The 18,994-nt window shown below is 38.6% G+C and overlaps 1 protein-coding gene across 7 annotated transcripts in view; it reads left to right on the forward strand.

Annotated features, from left to right (window-relative positions):
• TBC1D4 (TBC1 domain family member 4) overlaps positions 1-18,994 on the forward strand; it is a 244,429-nt gene that overhangs the window by 170,832 nt on the left and 54,603 nt on the right. For all 7 annotated transcript variants that reach the window (XM_070471565.1, XM_070471564.1, XM_070471569.1 and 4 more), the window contains 3 exons: positions 5,046-5,137; positions 5,398-5,508; positions 9,416-9,535. In XM_070471565.1, the coding sequence (XP_070327666.1) occupies positions 5,046-5,137; positions 5,398-5,508; positions 9,416-9,535 (323 nt within the window). The remainder of the gene's footprint in view (positions 1-5,045; positions 5,138-5,397; positions 5,509-9,415; positions 9,536-18,994) is intronic.

Consider the following 18,994-nt stretch of genomic DNA (forward strand, 5'->3'; position numbering starts at 1 on the left):
TTTCGAGGTGAACCAAGAGCCCTAAGAATCATTTCTCACATCTAGTCAAATTTGTGCGGTCAGTCTCTCCTAGGTGCTTGGCTCTTTTTCCTTTTTTTTTATTTTTTAACTTTTTTTCCAGAGGCAGACTCCAGGGAGGAACTTGCATTTCCCACAGTTCTTAAGACTACTGTGTGCACAGTGGGAACTGACCAAATATTTGTTGAATGAATGAAGAGAGACAAACCCTCCCAGAATGTTGACTGTAGATTTTTTTCTCTTCTCACTTGATGATGTGTCCTTTTTTTCCTAAAGGTTTAGAACAGGAATGAAACTTTCCTAACTTTTGAGGGACATTTGAAAATCACCCAGATAATAGACATGATGTCATAAAGCACATTGAAAAAAAAATGTGTTTTGAAGAGGGGGAGGGACATGAGGAAAAGGTGATTCTGACTCAGTTTTCCTTTCTTCTCCTTGTCCCCTAATAAAAAAGATTGAAAGCTACTGCACCCGAGAGGACACACAATTTAATAGACACTTGTTAGATTCAAGTTTTTCTAAATCTGCTTATGGAAAAACCCAAATGAACTTTTTGGGCTACCCAAAGTCATGTGCTGGGTAATGTGCTCAGCACTGGGGATGCAGAGATGATTGAGATGCGGACTGTGCCTTCAGGAAGCTTATAGTCTGAAGGGAAGGCAGGCTTGGGAGCAAGTACATGTAATTCAGTATGATAGATGTTAGTGTTGATGGGGAGAGGTTGTAGAATAAAGCAGAGAATGTATGAGCCATCATAAGTGTAAATTGTGATATCTGTTAAGTAGGTGGGAAAATCATAGGCACATGGCAAAATTTATTGAGTGCCCACTCAACTGTGTGAATAAGGACTATTTAAATGTAATAGTCAAATTTAAAAATTTATAATATTTTACAGAACATGCCTTATTTAAATGTAATAGTCAAATTTAAAAATTTATAATATTTTACAGAACATGCCTTATTTTCAAACATATATATATAGCCTTTACAAAAATGGAACAGTTTTTGGTGTATGGGAAAGGGAATATAAATCTGGGGAGGAAAGGCTGAGTGATTCAAGAGATGGTGTTGGATCAGTTTGCCATCCAAAGAGACAAAGATTCTTTCCACATATCTACTGAAAATACATTCTAGAGGGATCAAAGACTTCAATGTAAACTAGCAAAATACTAAAACCATTAAAAGAAAATAAAAATGTTATTTTGTCCGTAAACAAGAAAACCTTTATTAAGACACAGAAATGCAGAAACTACCAAAGAAGACATTGACAGATTTGATTTCATAAAATCTTAACATTTTTACAAAACAACAACTGCTTACTTGGACGTTAAATGATAAGCAACAAATGAGGAGATAACAGATTGCTGTTCGGAATTTGTAAGGACTGTTATTATCTATAAGAAAAAGATAAAACCAGTAGGAAATTATGCAAATCATATTAAAACAAATTTCCTTTAAAAATTTTAGTTTTAGACACCTGTGTAAAGAAAGAGAATGCAAACTATACATCCAGAATTAGTAGGGCCCTCCCAAGATCTTGAATGGACTGAAATTTAAGGTCCCCAACCTTCAAAGTATGTATGTATCTGAAAGGTGCAAAGGAAAGGTTCATATTGACTGAGAAAGATTCACACAGATTCTTTTCCTAAGGCCTTGGCTAACACCTTCTGATATGATTTTTTACCCTTGTCATTGACATTAGGCCAAGAGAACATAAGATAAGGCAGTGCTCTGACAGTAAAAATGAAAGGAATAACAGTAAGACAGATACTCTCATAAGACTTACATAAGACTTACCGTGTCTCAGCACTATTGTGTTTTCCATATCTTAGACCACTTCATCTGTATAGAAATCCCACAAGATAGGTGCTGTTTTTAATCCTCATTTTACTCAAGAGGAACAGGCACTGAGATGCACAGTGGGTAATAACTGTCACATCCTCACTGCCTAGGAGGGGCAAAATCAGGATTTGAACTTGTTCAATCTGATTCCACAGCAACTTGGTGCTTCCCTCTGGAAGAATATCGGAAAGCAAGGATTTTCAGGGTCACACTGTCCTGAAGCCGTGACATCAGTGTGTTTCCCCAAAAGCTGTTTTCATCTGGGCAAGATAACTGTGGATTCTGAACTTGTGTTATGTACAAAGTATAATACTGGAAAAAAGGACTGTATTCAGATTCAACACAAATTAATAGGAGTAGAAAGTGAGAAAAATAGTACATACGAGTATTTAGCAGTATCTAGATATTAGTATTTCACATAACTTACTCAGAATTATAGAGTCCTGTCAATACATTTGGCTGCATTAATATGGAGTTCTTTTTGTACTAAAAAAGAAAGAAAGAAAGGGAGTAGATATGTATGCTAACATAATCTATGCCTATGTTAAGGGCATAGACCAGGAAGAGTAGCACAGTCATGTTGGTGGACCAGAGTGAATCTAGGAAGCAGTGTCTGAGGGCACCATCTCTCGAGGACCCATCCACAGCATGTGAAACTAAAGTGATGCTGAGTATTGTGGAGATGGAACAATTATCCTCAATCTTGTTTTCCTATAATAACTTGTGTGAGGGCTAAATAATATACTTACCTCTCAGGACTGGTTAATTCACTAGTCAGTGATTCCAAATTGGAAGTCAAATAAGATTCAAGGTAGTGTAGGGTGCATGCATAGTTTGAAAATAAATAATATACAGCTGTTTACAATTCTTCTACTGAAATAAAAGACTGAGGAAACTTCCTGGGCTATAGATTTAGTTACATACTTCAAGTAAGTACCCTCTTTACTTTTCTCCTTTTTAATCTTTTATCCTCCTACCCATGCTAGTAACATACTGGAATAATAAGCAACATAAAGCAAACAAACAAAAAAACCCTACTCATGTGAATCAGTTTCTTAATATATATCCTCAGGAGACTTTGCCAGCAAATAATAAGCTGTGGTAGTGGGTGACATCACACTGTCAAATGAATTTTAGTGTTTCTGAATGTGATTACAGATTTTCACAGCATTTGTTGTATATTGCACAAAGAAATGTAGAGCTGAGAAGTTTCTAGAAGCTTTTCTTCTTTCCAGTTCCTATCATACTAACTACATAGTGGTTTAAAACAGGTCCAGCGGTGTCCCTATACATGTTATACACACCATGGTAGGAATTCTAGTTTTCTTTTTTTAAAACAATGCCTATTTTGAGGTAAACCTCTGCTAGGGATTTTAGAGTGCAGTCTACCTATAAGATATATTACATATGAATAGCCAGATATCCTTTTTCTAATCAGAGTACAGTAGAAATATTACAAGTGACCCCTAACTATGTAGATCTGTTTCTTAAAAATGGATGGTCAGGCAAATCATTATTAATATGAATTTCACTTCCCCTTTTAAAAAATTAAAGTGGAAATGTTTTTATGGAAAAGATGTTTGCCTGAGGATTTAATCTAAATTATGTGTAGAAGTGCAACAGATATATGAATAACATAGGAATATAAACAGTTTATTGGGAAAATTGTAACACTAAAAAATGTCCCTAAGTACTAATGATGGCCTTGAAGTTTCATTACCAAGACCTGCATAAAGGGGAGAGCTTCCTACCTAATAAGCTCCAGCTCTGCATTTTAATATTAGTAGTTATTTTTTCCTTTTTAAATGTCCAGTTTTAAGCTTAGAGATTTTGGGCAAGGCTAATACTCACCTAAGAGTTAGAAACTCTTAGGATGGCTAAGTTTATTAGGACCTTCAGTGGTGTCTGGTTAACTGTTAATTTGGTATCATGTACATGTACATGATACCAAATTAACAGCTAACCATGGCAACTATTTTTCATGGCAAATAGATGGGGAAACAGTGGAAACAGTGGCTGACCTTATTTTTCTGGGCTTCAAAATCACTGCAGATGGTGATTGCAGCCATGAAATTAAAAGACGCTTACTCCTTGGAAGGAAAGTTATGACCAACCTAGACAGCATATTAAAAAGCAGAGACATTACTTTGCCAACAAAGGTCCATCTAGTCAAGGCTATGGTTTTTCCAGTAGTCATGTATGGATGTGAGAGTTGGACTATAAAGAAAGCTGAGCACCCAAGAATTGATGCTTTTGAACTGTGGTGTTGGAGAAGACTCTTGAGAGTCCCTTGGACTGCAAGGAGATCCAACCAGTCCATCCTAAAGGAGTCCTGGGCGTTCATTTGGAAGGACTGATGTTGAAGCTGAAACTCCAATACTTTGGCCACCTTATGCAAAGAGCTGACTCATTGGAAAAGACCCTGATGCTGGGAAAGATTGAGGGTAGGAGGAGAAGGGGACGCCGGAGGATGAGATGGTTGGATGGCACCACTGACACAATGGACATGGGTTTGGGTGGACTCCGGGAGTTGGTGATGGACAGGGAGGCCTGGTGTGCTGTGGTTCATGGGGTCACAAAGAGTCAGACATGACTGAGTGACTGAACTGAGCTGAGCTGAACTGAGACATTTTTTGTTAATAAGTCTGACTTCAAAATCGCTCATAGGGGTCATTGTTTTTGATGAGGAGACTTTCCATTTAATTATTTCATTGCAGTGTTCCAAGGTTTGTTGTAGGCAGGAACACAACTCCTTGAGAAGGTTTAACTTCAGAGCCTGCTGGTGAAGGGACAAGCTGCAGTGCGTTTTGTATGTAAACATGAGTGGTAAAGAATCTGCCTCCCAGTGCAGGGTTCAGTCCCCAGGGTTAGTGTTTCTGAACATGATCACAGATTTTCCCAGCATTTTGTTGTATATTGCACAAAGAAATGTAGAGCTGAGAAGTTCCTAGAAGCTTTTCTTTTTTCTAATTCCCTGGGTCAATCCCTGGGTTGGGAATATCCCCAGGAGAAGGAAATGGCAACCCATTCCAGTATTCTTGCCAGGAAAATCCCATGGACAGAAAAGCCTGGTAGGCTACAGTCCACGGGGTTGCAAAGAATCAGACACAACTGAGTGACTAACATATGTATCTCTGTGGCTGGAACCTGTTTTTAACACGGATCCCCATCATTTCCCTTAGGTCTCTACCCACCAAGAGCCAAGCTGGTAATACAGAGGCATCTCTCATCCCTGACAGATAATGAGCAAGCTGACATCTTTGAACGTGTTCAGGTAACATGATTTATAATCCTCACAAATAAGATATGAGAATTGGATCCTGTTTTTCGAGTTCCTTTTTCCATTTCTCTATCTGAAATGAAAGATAGGTATCCCACTATATTCTCTGATAGTTAGTAGAACTCCCTTTTGTTCCTAAGAGCAGCTAAGTGCTTAGCTTTATTTATGTTTGTCTACCAGATAGATAAAATTAAATGAGAATAAAACAGTAGACGCTGTCTTCCCATAATGTGCTGTTGGTCTGTCTTCAACAGAAAATGAAGGCAGTCAATGACCAAGAGGAGAATGAACTTGTGATTTTACACCTGAGGCAGCTATGTGAAGCCAAGCAGAAGACACACGTTCATATTGGGGAAGGCCCATCGGTGAGATGTTTGCTCCCTAATGGATTTTTGTTTTTTTCATATATTCAGTCAAAATTTCATAGAAGTTGTAAAATGAGTTTCTTTGCTTTGTGTTCTCATCTTTAGGGTTAAGCCCTAATCATCCTTTTCCTCCTAGCATCTTAGAAATTTTATAGTAAATTTTAGCAAGCATTGGCACATGGAGATAAAATTGTGATGCTTTTAAAATGTAAACAAATTGTGAATTTTGATAGAAAACCAGTGATAGCAAATGCTCATGATTTAGAATGAATGTACATATTTTAGTAATACTAATCCATTATTTTATTTCAAATCCATATGAACATCTTATTTCATTAAAAACTTACACAGCCTTGAGTGGTAGAAGGCAAACATGCAAACAAGAAGTAATGTCATGGAAACGGCTCTCCTGACTGCAAATGAAGGGATGATATTTCCGTGCACATGGTTTAGAATGTGTTCTCAGCTGCATGTAGATAAAGCCAGACCACCGGCAATGACATCTAAGGAAATTATGACATATTTACCTCAGTAACACTAATTCAGGTTATATTTTTATTTCATTCTATTCAGAACAAATCACATGCCATGTGATAAGTGATTCCTTAATTATTTATTGTACAAGTACTTCTAGAGGACCTTCTATGAGCCAAGCTATATGATAATGTGACAAAAAGACATCAATGGATGATGTAGCCTGCAGAGAAGAGCTCAAATAATCCAAAAGGGAATGCAAATTAAAAGTGAAAAGTGTTAGTTGCTCAGTCCTGACTGACTCTTTGTGACCATAAATATTAATAGATACATGTAGTAGAGGCAACAAAATAGCTTTTTAAAAGAATGTGCAGTGAACACATAAGTAGCTACATGTTTGCTTTCCAGCTGGAGCAGAGAGTGAGGGCAGAGGAAAGCATGAAAGAATTGGAGAGGAAGAGATTTTGGGGGGAGGGTGGGGCTGGAGTTTTAGGGGAGATAAAGTGTTCTAACCAGAACAGTTGAGGATTTGTATTTTAAGAAGGAACACTGAGCAGTTAAGTGGTAACTTCGTGACCATGAGTGAATATACTCCTTGCAGGCCCTCCAAGGACATGCTGGCTTTTTAGGGTTTGCTTGGGGATTGATGGGGAATAAGGCTGAGGCTAAGCAGTGGTGAGATGATAAAGAGCCTTAAGTGCTATGCCTGACTTTGTCATTGAAGGATTTCAGGTAAGAGCAAGAGAAAATCAGATTTGTACTTTAAAGAGATAATTCTTCTGTCATAGTGATGGTTGGTTTGTGGGGCTGGTTGGTGAGTGCCAGGACTGAAGTCACATTTTCTAATTGGGAGACTCTGGTAATAGACTATGTGAGAAGTGATTCATTTATCAAGTGCATACTATGAACTAGGCAATGGAGATGAATAGTGACAGCTCTTTTCTGACCTCTGTTTAGAAGGAAAAACCAACATGTAATCAAATGAAGTGAAAATGGAAGTACAGTGTGATTGGCACGGTGATATACGTGTGTTCTAGACAGAGATAGCACTGGGACATAAATAGATTGAATGATTCTATCTTGAAAATTTTATTTTGTCTTAGAGAGCGGCTAAACTGGAGCCCTGGAGATGTAAGGGAGGCACTGAGTCAAGAGCGATTTGGGAAGCATGATCCTTAGGATTTGGTGACTGACTGGATAGATACGTTTAGGATGGGAGAGGGTGTTGCTGGGAGAGACTTCAAGGTTTCAGATTTGGAAGAACTGGGTGCAATAGCTAAGAAATACACAAAGAAGACAAGAGTAGGGCAGAAGATGGAAATAAGAAAGAAGAATTCAATTTTGCAAGTGTGTTTGAGATATAATTAGAAAATGGATTTGGTGCTCATAGAATTTGAGTTGACATTATAAATACAGAAGACAGTGAGCTTTGGCACAGGTTTGAAGTCAAAGACGGGTGTTCTGAGGGATACCCACATTTTAGGCAATGAGTAAATTAAAAGGGAGCCAGTAATAAAAAACTGAAAGGGAATAATGAGGAAGAAAGATTTATTATGGTATGACCAAGGTAGGAGAAAAGTTCATGTAAGAAGATCAGTGATGTCCAATGACACAGGAAGGTCAAGAAACTTAAAGAGTAAAATCTGTCAATGGGTTTGCTTATATCAGTCATTGATGGTAATAGTCATGTTGGCCAGAAGGCCAAAGGCAGTATGTGAGTAGTGATACAAATTTTCTATATGATGGAGAGAACTCAAGGTCACAGAGGAGGTTTTAACAATTTATGTATGAAATTCCTCCCCTTCTCTCTGCCTTCCTCTTTCTTTTCCTTTCTTCCTTCCATTTATTCACCTAGTACTCCCTGAGTGGGCTTCCCAGGTGGTTCAGTGGTAAAGAACTGAACGTATAGGAGGCGTGTGTTCGATCCCTGGGTTGGGAACATCCCCTGGAGAAGGAAACAGCAACCCACTCCAGTATTCCTGCCTGGGAAATCCCATGGACAGAGAAGCCTGGCAGGCTCCAATCCATGGGGTAGCAAAGCGTGGGACGTGGCTGAGAGACTAAACAGCAAGTTCACTGAGGAGCTGCTTTGCCAGGCAGTGTGCTCAGGACATTGTGCTCAATACAATTTCCCTATTTCAGTCGCGTCATTCATCCCAAAGCCGTAGAGTAATGAGTCATCCTAGTCCCTATACACAGCCGGAGCCCAGTCCAGCCCACATTCCTGTCCATTGTTTTCTCTCCTTTTGGATGGCAGCCGTGTTTCTTTTATCAGGAACTCCTTAGACGATCCTGTGGTGCCAGCTCCACTATGGACCTTTATTGCCTCCTGCGTAGACTGTGCTGAAGCCTCCCATGTGATCCTCCAGTCTCTGATTTCCCAGTTCTTTGAGTGACTTTGAACACTTTTCACATAGATCTTCCCCAAACATTACTTTCACAGTGATGCCCCTCTGCTTATAAATTGTAATCAGTGATTCTTCCTAATTACCCAGCATTTAAGATCAAGGTTTTATCTCCAGCTACACTTTCCCACTTTCCACTCACTTCCTTCTGTTTTAGTCAACTATCTGTATTGCTATCCCGTTCTGTGAGCATCCCAGCCGTTACGATTTTGCAGCATCATCCCCAGTGTTGGGAAAGTGTTCACCTTTTTTTCCTGCCTACATTAAATCCTGTGTATCTTTTTCTTCCTAACCATTGAGAGCCACAGCTCATGGTTCCATGTTTGATACTTATGTGTTGCTTCTTTTCACTGTTACATGTGAAGATATTTAGTCCACAAGCAAAGGATGAGTTTTCTCTTTTGGAAGTTTTCTGGCACTAAGAATCATGTGATATACATAGTAGCTTTTTATGTCTGTATAGGATAAATTATTTAGAGAATCTCACTTTATATAGTGGACACATTGTAGGTTCTCATGTAGTTTAGTACTATCAGGGAGTACTTGTTGATCGAAAAGATAAATGACCCATTCGCAAATGAAAAGGGAATTATAACAAAGGCATTAACAGAATCCAGCTTTACTAAAAGAGTCTTTGTTTTTTGAAAACTGTTTCTTGTGTTTTCCTTGGTCATTTGGATATAAAGTATGCAATTTGGAAAGGGATGATTATAGTTATTAATCAAAATAACAACAGCAAAAAAGTGACATCTTTAGTTTTTGTTAAATGCAGCAAGAATATATTAGCAGAGAGGAAAGGCATAAAGGAAAGATCTTATTTCTGTCTTTTTTATTACTTATAATATTTAAAATTAAACCCATTTGCTTATAATCTGTGTGCTTATGATGTGGAACCTAAATTATTACTTCTTTAATAGAGCTCCAGATGAATTCTTGTGCTTTTTAATGGCTTAATCATAAGCCTGTCTTTAAAGCTTCATTTAATCTTGAGTTTTGCCAAACCAAAATTTATGTTTTTCTTTCCATAGACTATTTCAAATAGTACAATCCCGGAAAATGCGACAAGCAGTGGAAGGTTCAAACTTGACATTCTGAAAAATAAAGCTAAGAGATCCTTAACTAGCTCCCTGGAAAATATCTTCTCAAGGGTAAGATTAAACTGAGGCTCTTCAAGGTATTATGTGTTTTCTAATTACTCTGCTTCATTCTCAACTGGCTTACAGAAGATTTCCTTTAAAAAGAACTAGCAAGTTAACTTTGAGTTAGTTAATGCTTATTTAAAATAATCTCTCAAAATAAGTTTTATTCTCAGAACTGGATTTATTCTTCTGCGTCTTCTATCTGAATTTGAACAGCAGACATTTAGTAGTTGAGATATATGTATAGAAGAGGGGAAATAGAATATTGATGTACAATCCTGTATGAACTTTTTATCATTTACCACTTAAAGTTATAATGGGGGTCTTTCTCTTACTGATTCTTAGGAGCTGAGAGGGAATGCTGAAAACTTTTAAGCGTTTTGAGATTCCATATATATGCATTAATACAACAAAGCTCTAGGTTCATCCGCCTCATTAGAACTGACTCAAATGCATTTCACTTTATAGCTGAGTAATACTCCATTGTGTACATCTACCACAGCTTGTTTATCCTTTCTTTTTCTTTTGTTTTTTTTTTCATTTATTTTTATTAGTTGGAGGCTGATTACTTTACAACATTGCAGTGGGTTTTGTCATACATTGACATGAATCAGCCATGGATTTACATGTATTCCCCATCCTGATTTCCCCTCCCACCTCCCTCTCTACCCGATCCCTCTGGGTCTTCCCAGTGCAGCAGGCCCGAGCACTTGTCTCATGCATCCAACCTGGGCTGGTGATCTGTTTCACCATAGATAATATACATGTTTCGATGCTGTTCTCTCGAAACATCCCACCCTCGCCTTCTCCCATAGAGTCCAGAAGTCTGTTCTGTACATCTGTGTCTCTTTTTCTGTTTTGCATATAGGGTTATCGTTACCATCTTTCTAAATTCCATATATATGTATTAGTATACTGTAATGGTCTTTATCTTTCTGGCTTACTTTGCTCTGTATAATGGGCTCCAGTTTCATCCATCTCATTAGAACTGATTCAAATGCATTCTTTTTAATGGCTGAGTAATATTCCATGTTGTATATGTACCACAGCTTCCTTATCCATTCGGCTGCTGATGGGCATCTAGGTTGCTTCCATGTCCTGGCTATGATAAACAGTGCTGCGATGAACATTGGGGTGCACGTGTCTCTTTCAGATCTGGCTTCCTTGGTGTGTATGCCCAGAAGTGGGATTGCTGGGTCATATGGCAGTTCTATTTCCAGTTTTTTAAGAAATCTCCACACTGGTTTCCATAGTGGCAGTACTAGTTTTCATTCCCACCAACAGTGTAAGAGGGTTCCCTTTTCTCCACACCCTCTCCAGCATTTATTGCTTGTAGACTTTTGGATAGCAGCCATCCTGACTGGCGTGTAATGGTACCTCATTGTGGTTTTGATTTGCATTTCTCTGATAATGAGTGATGTTGAGCATCTTTTCATGTGTTTGTTGGCCATCTGTATGTCTTCCTTGGAGAAATGTCTGTTTAGTTCTTTGGCCCATTTTTTGATTGGGTCATTTATTTTTCTGGAATTGATCTGCAGGAGTTGCTTGTATATTTTTGAGATTAATCCTTTGTCTGTTGCTTCGTTTGCTATTATTTTCTCCCAATCTGAGGGCTGTCTTTTCACCTTGCTTATAGTTTCCTTTGATATGCAAAAGCTTTTAAGTTTCATTAGGTCCCACTTGTTTATTTTTGCTTTTATTTCCAATATTCTGGGAGGTGGGTCATAGAGGATCCTGCTGTGATTTATGTCGCAGAGTGTTTTGCCTATGTTCTCCTCTAGGAGTTTTATAGTTTCTGGTCTTACATTTAGATCTTTAATCCATTTTGAGTTTATTTTTGTGTATGGTGTTAGAAAGTGTTCTAGTTTCATTCTTTTACAAGTGGTTATCCTTTCTTTTTCGATGGACTTTTAGGTTGCTTCCATGGAAGGATACCATCACAATATGATAATTATCCTCCACTTTAAAATGAAAAAACATTAGGTGTAGATTAACAAAAAATAGCATAGTGATTTCTCTTCCTCCTCATTTTCCTCTTCCTGAACAGTTCACTCCTGAAGCTACTAGACAAGACATAGCAAGGTATATGTCGGGTCTGTAAGGCAGAGGAGACAGTGGCTCAGGGCGAGGAGACAGCCTGAATGGGTGCTGTATGTGGTGGCGGGAGTGGGTGGCCCAATGCAGCGTGCAGAAACCTGAGTGTGGTGAGGAGGGTGTCAGCCCATGGGGCGATTGGTTTCTACAAGTGGAGCAGGGGCAGGTGAAGAGGGTGCCCTGAAGCAGGATGGCTCAGCCTGGGGTGTCAGAGGTGGAATGGAGGGGAGAAAGCGTTCCAGGTGCCCAGTACAAGGATGGCACTGATGTGTGGGGCTGCTGGAGCTGGGGGGAGGTGAGAAGAGGGTGAGTTACCAATTGTGGAGATTGGTTACATACAGGGAACTGGTCAAATGTGTAAATGTTGAAGGATAGTGGGATTCTGGGAGAAGGGAATTACAAAGTTAAAAGGGGGTTGGGAATTAGAATGAATTCTGCTGCTGTTGAATTCAACTCAGAGGTAGCAGTATGGAATCTTGGTTTCTCTGCTTTGAGCAATAGAATAATATATACATATATTATACACATACGTATAATATGTATGTAATATATGTATTAATATATGTGTATGTGTGTGAATGTGTATATATGGTCCACTGATAGGCACTGGGAACAGCTTTTCTATGCATGTCAGATAATAAATTAAGCCTGGTTGGGTGACCAGGTTAAAGTCTGTTTGGGTGACCAGATTTTTGATTTAGGACTTGGATTTCAGTTTCTGTACAGAAACAAAGAGGGAACATTTTTTCCTGGCAGAAATGGCTAGTTCCAGGACTATATGGAAATTACGAGATAAGTCCAGAGCACCTTGGCATTCTAGATAATAAAGAAGTTGTCAAAGAGAGATGGCAGGCTGTCACCAAGACATAAACACCTTGAAGGATTCCAGTGGTGACATCTGAGACAATTTGAGCACCATAATAATTGACAGCAACAGACAGGAGCCTGTTGTATAATAGGAAGGTACTAAGGCGCTTAGTTGCCCACTGTGTCCAACTCCCAGTGACCCCATGGACTGCAGCCTGCCAGGCTCCTCTGTCCATGGAATTCTCCAGGCAAGAATGCTAGAGTGGGTATCCATTTCCTGTATGAAAGGAAACAGTCTATTCGGATGTGAAAAATAAAGTGACAATTTGGTCATTATCAGGATATTTACTGGATAAAATGAATACTTAGTAATTACAAAGCCTAACTTTATGATGAAAAAGGCTGACAGGTACCTTCTTAATCAAATGATAAATTAGACGTTGTCAACAAGGGACAAAATTGAAATTCTGTGCTACAAAGAATACAGAAGAACTTCTGTGGTATTCCCGCCAGAGGGGCAATACTTGAATCTAATCATAAGGAAACAATCAACAAACCCACTTTGAGATACAGACTACAAAATAACTACCTGTTATCTTCCAAAGTATTAAAGGCAGGAAAGTCAACGCAGTAGTGCATTGGAACAGTGACTTCTGGTGTTCACAGTGATGTCTGGTGTTCTTGTTTTTATTTCTCTGCTAGAAATCAAAATCCTTTATGGGTATTTCTATTAATGATGGAGAGTCTTCTAATTTTAACAAAAGCCCTACCACAGTCATGGTCGTCTGACAATGTTGTTATTTTATTAGCAGAAAACAGAACCTAGGAAAAAGCCTTTAGAAGATTTGTCAGAAGTGTGTTAATGTGACTTCTCATAAAACATCCTTATCTCCTTGTCTTCAACATTTATAAATCAGTTAGGTTCTTTCTTTCTCTCTCAGTCCTCCCCTCTCTCCTTTTCTCCCTCTCTCCCATAGTGTTTAGTGAGAATTTTAGTAGACTGATCATTTATGGGGTGGTCAGGGGATCTGAATTCAAGATCTTGCCCAAGCACGTTTTATATTTATGACCTTGGACAAATTATTTACCTTTTCTAAACAGTTTTTTCTCCACTTGTGAAATGGGAAAACATTTCCCATCCGTTCTGATTAGGGCCCACTGCCGTGAGGATGAAATGTCAGTGTTAGGGAACTGTCTCACTGTGAATGTGAGGTGGTACATAGAGCAGTGGTAAGCCCTGGAACCTGTCATTGACAAATGACACAAGGATATTATCCTACTGAGTACCTTGGCATTCCACACAGTACTTACGTAACTGACTTTGAAGTGCCGCTCCATAGCCTTGATCAGCTGTAATGAATTTCCAGCAAGGGCACTGCCGGTCTATTCTGGTCAAGGTGGATACTGTGGCTTTTGTGTCCTAAAGTGCTGCCAAATGCCATAAATTATGTGACCTAACAAGGTCTTACTTGCAACATATGCAGAAGAATGGACTTCTTGGAAAGGCTGGCAGCTAACCATGTTGTTTCAGAGGTTACATGGAAAATGGGTTTTGCCTACTTCTAAAACTTGTCAGTTTATTTATTTATTTTTCTCTCTGAGTGATATAGTAGAAAGTTGACCCTCCAGTCATAGTTTGGCTCATAATTGCTGCTATTTTTAAATGTTGGAATATTACATTTAATGAACTATAGCTATTTATGAAATAGGATACATTTTCAAAATGCTTTAAAGCTCAGTCTATAAACAATTAAAAAGTGAGTCCAAAGGAAAAGGCTTGACACATGCGTTACTAAATCATAATGTAGTAAAACTGAAAAAGCTGTCTGTTCAAAGATGAGAGGATGGAGTCTTGTATGCTTGTTGTTTGTCTGTTGCTTTTTCTCAAATTGAAGTTTTTCAAAAGAGGAATATTTACTAATATATTAATTATTACATGCATATTTTCTAAAAGAGGACTGTCTATTAATACAAAGTGTGAGTCCGAAAAAAGTCCTTATTTTACGTTTTCTTCAGAGTAATAGCCATTGTCCTTATTTGTTAAAATGTGTGATTTAACAATTGTGGTAGAGTAAATTTTAAAGTAAGTTTATTTTTCTTTGTGTTTAAGAAAAACTTGTGGATAAAACACTCCTACGAATAATATGTGTGACAATGCTTTTTAATGATGGAAATGGTTTGATATCCATCTGAATGCATTCTCTATGGTGAGCAAATAGCCTGTTTGAAATAACCAGGCAGGTTGGCATATAAGTAGCAGCTAAAAAAATAGCAGAAAGCAACATGGCCCATTTTTCTTGCCCACAAACTCGAACCCCATAATTTATCAGCCACATGTATAGTTTATCATTGGAAGTATGTCATATTATAGTATAGAACTGAAGAACTGAAAGAGCCTTGATCAAATTCTAGGACATTTACAAAATAACACAACTAATGTAGGCTGATTGATTTTATTCGTAATTTTACTTTCACAAAGCTCTATTTTTAGGAAGTAGTATTGAGCTCAAGAGCCTCACTTTAAAGTTGTCCTCTCTGAATTCAAATTGCTGCTCAGTTCTTTAACTGTGTAAATATTGGCTGCTTCAGCTATCAGAACTTCAGTCTCCTTATCTATAAAGTTGAGCCAAATTAAGTATCTACTTCATTAGAACTGTTGTGGGAATTAATGAGGTAATGCATGATAGAGTACATAATACATGGCACATGGTAAGCATTTGGTAATATTAGATGCAGCTATTAGTTTTATGATTGATATAGTTGGTATTGACAGAGCCACCAGAGGTAGAAAACTGTAATTGATATATATAGACACTTATATATATGTGATATATATACACATAAGTATTGCTTCTATGAGACAAGATGGGCTACCATAAATACAAAAGAGTCAGTTAAGAACAGAACTTTTATAACTTTCTGATAGTGAACATTAAAAGAGAAATTCAATAGGAGGCCATGAATCTAAGTTGAAAAAAATCTTCCAGAAAGTAAGGCAAAGTGAGAAAGAAATGGAAAAGAAGAGAACAATGTAAACAGTTAAAGAATCTGTCTGGAGGTCCAAAAGCCAAGGGGTAGGAGTTCCAGAAAGAAAATACATGCAGAAATTTTCATAGAAATCATTTAAAAAATTTCTCAGAGCTAATGGACATGTTTCAAAATTTAATGGACTCAGGGAATACACAATAGAAAGACGGAACAAAGCCATGCCAAGGCACTTCATTGTGAAATTTCATAATGCCCAAGGGTCAACTTAGATTCTGCTCCATAGAGAAATAACAGGGTAGTACGGGTCAGGAATCACAATGACATTAGACTTCTATACCAGAAGACGCTTGAGCAGTGCTCACATAGCCTGAAGGAATGTTTCCAAGCAGAACTGTATTCAGCCCAACTATTAATGTAGTATAAATAAAGAACAAAGGCATTTACAGACATATGCTGATAAATTAAAAAAAATACTTCCCAGTCTCCCTTTCTCAGAAAGCACCTGGAATCTATGTTCCACTAAAATGAAGAAGTAAGCTGAAAAAGAGGAAGACATGGCCCAGGGAAACAGAAATTTCAACATAGGATAGCATCAAAGGAAATTTCTAGGTTGATAGTGAAGGAGAATACTGGAAACATCTGTTTGGCAAACCTGAATTTCTACCAGTCCAGACTGGGACAGGAAGACAGAAGTCTCAAAAATGGTTTGCTCAAAGAGAAAGAAAAAATGTAATTGATGGATTATGTGATGGATGCCCATAATGTGGTTTGTTGGTGTTATCGCCTCAGTTGTGTCCAACTCTCTGCGACCCCATGGACTGTAGCTCTCCAGGCTCCTCTGTCCATGGGATCCTCCAGGCAAGAATACTGGAGTGGTAGCCATTCCCTCCCCCAGAAGATCTTTCTGACCGAGGGATTGAACCTGCCTCCTTTATATCTCCTACACTGGCAGGCAAGTTATTTATGACTAGCACCACCTGGGAAGCCCTGTTGGTGATAAATAAATGATAAATAAATTAGTAGTAATAAATTAGTGATTGTTTAGGTAGTTATAGGGCTTCCCTGGTGGTTCAAATGGTAAAGAGTCTGCTCTCAATGCAGGAGATCTGGGTTCAATCCCTGGGTCGGGAAGATCCTCTGGAGAAGGGAATGGCTACTCACTCCCGTATTCTTGCCTGGAGAATTCTATGGACAGAGGAGGCTGGTGGAGTTGGACTACAGTCCATGGGATTGCAAAGAGTTGGACACAACTGAATGACTAACACTTTCACACATTTCAGGTGACTAACTGATGTGAATTGTATTAATTGTGAAATATGTGTGTAGCTCAGGTGCAGACAGTATTTACAAGGCCATAAAAATCTAAGAAGGAAATATCAGTTTAACTGAAACTTGTGATCTAAGTCTACTGGGAAAAGAAGGGAAGAGAGAATTGTGTATGGTGATGGGTAATGAAGTTAGAATTCTAAAGTCTCATCTTCCAGAGTAGGAGGTCAATACATAGTGCCTGAAGCTCCAATACTTTGGCCACCTGATGCAAACAGCTGACTCATTGGAAAAAACCCTGATGCTGGGAAGGATTGAAGGCAGGAGGAGAAGGGGATGACAGAGGATGAGATGGTTGGAAGGCATCACCGATTCAATGGTGAGGGACAGGGAAGCCTGGCGTGCTGCAAGTCCATGGGGTTGCAAAGAGTTGGACACGACGACTGAACAACAACTGTAATTTAGTAAACTGAACAACAGAAGCATTAACATAAATTTAATTTCAAGTGCTTACTTTTGAAGAATGGGATTCAGTATGTGAGAGACAGATCTGGTGATTGTGCTTTATAAGTTTTGTAGTACAGTTTGACCTTTTTTTTGGCTGTGCTGGGTCTTCGTTGAAGCACATGGTGGCCTCTCCAGTTGTGATACGTGGGTTTAGGTGCCCCTTGGCGTTGTGGGATCTTAGTTCCCCAACTGGGGATCAAACTTGTGTCCCTGGCATTGGAAGGTGGATTCTTAACCTCTAGACCATCAGGGAAGTCCCCAGTTTGACTTTTGAAATTTTATGTAGGTATTGCATGCATGCCTGCTAAGTCGCTTCAGTTATGTCCAACTCTGTGCAACGCTATGGACAGCAGCCCGCTAGGCTCCTCTGTCCACGGGATTCTCCAGGCAAGAATACTGGCGTGGGTTGCCATTTCTTTGATTAAAAATTAAAGTGAAGCTTAATGCCTTTTCCCTCCCCAGCAAATGAAACCCAAGAATGTTTGGAGACACTCTTTAATATTGTACAACTTTATAAAAATATTGTATGTTTTTTCATTGTGCAGAGTCACTATCACACCGACTTGATGTATTTCTAGTTATTCTTTTCAGAACTTTCCCATGTGTTTTAGTTATGTAGAACTTCTTAGTCTGTTATTATGTCTCCTAAGACCTTTTATGTGATGTGGTTCCCAACCTGCATTTCCATCTTCTTTCCTTCAATACTTGTCTTCAGTTTCTTCCTATGTAAAGTTAGGGAAATAGATGAGATTATCTCTTTGGTTCTTTTCTCAGATCATCTGTGAAATCCATATGAAGGGACTGTGTAAAAAGAAAGTCAAGAACCAATTCTCCAATATCAAAAAAGACTTTTATCTAGTGTCTTCTGGAGGGAAATGCTTTCCTGAAATAGTTTTGTTTTATGGAATAATGAATGAAAATAAATCCATACATTTTAGGATGCAACTTTCTTTTTTTAGCCTGTGCTTATTATCATCCTATAATGTAAGTTATGATCTAGTTTATAGGGAGCTGTATGTAATAAACCATTGTCTTTATAACTGTTGTGGTTTGTTCTGCTTTACTTTCCATGTGTGTTTATCTGTATGTGACATCAAGTTCATGGTCCTCTCTCATATGTGAATAATGTTTAACCTTGTAAACAAAGTCACTTCAGTAGCTTGGTCTGAGTATTTGGTTCTCTGATGGCTGATTTAGAAATAACGGAAATAGATGGTGAACAGTTCTATTTATCTTGCTGGAATGGCTGTTAATCAGTTCAGTTCAGTTCAGTCACTCAGTCGTGTCCAACTCTTTGCGACCCCATGGACTGCAGCATGCCAATCTTCCCTGTCCATCACCAGCTCCCAGAGCTTACTCAAACACATGTCCTTCAAGTCAGTGATGCCGTCCAACCATCTCATCCTCTTGTCCCCTTCTCCTCCCGCCTTCAATCATTCCCAGCATCAGGGTCTTTTCCAATGAATTAGTTCTTCACATCAGGTGGCCAAAATATTGGAGTTTCAGCTTCAGCATCAGTCCTTCCAATGAATATTCAGGACTGATTTCCTTTAGGATGGACTGGTTGGATCTCCTTGCAGTCCAAGGGACTTTTAAGGGTCTTCTCCAACACCACAGTTCAAAAGCATCAATTCTTCTGTGCTCAGCTTTCTTCATAGTACAACTTTCACATCCGTACATGACTACATAGCCTTGACGAGACGGACCTTTGTTGGCAAAGGAATGTCTCTGCTTTTTAATATGTTGTCTAGTTTGGTCATAACTTTTCTTCCATGGAGTAAGCGTCTTTTAATATCATGGCTTCAG

This window comes from Odocoileus virginianus, chromosome 8 (genome assembly GCF_023699985.2).
Source record: "Odocoileus virginianus isolate 20LAN1187 ecotype Illinois chromosome 8, Ovbor_1.2, whole genome shotgun sequence".
Lineage (NCBI taxonomy): Eukaryota > Metazoa > Chordata > Mammalia > Artiodactyla > Cervidae > Odocoileus > Odocoileus virginianus.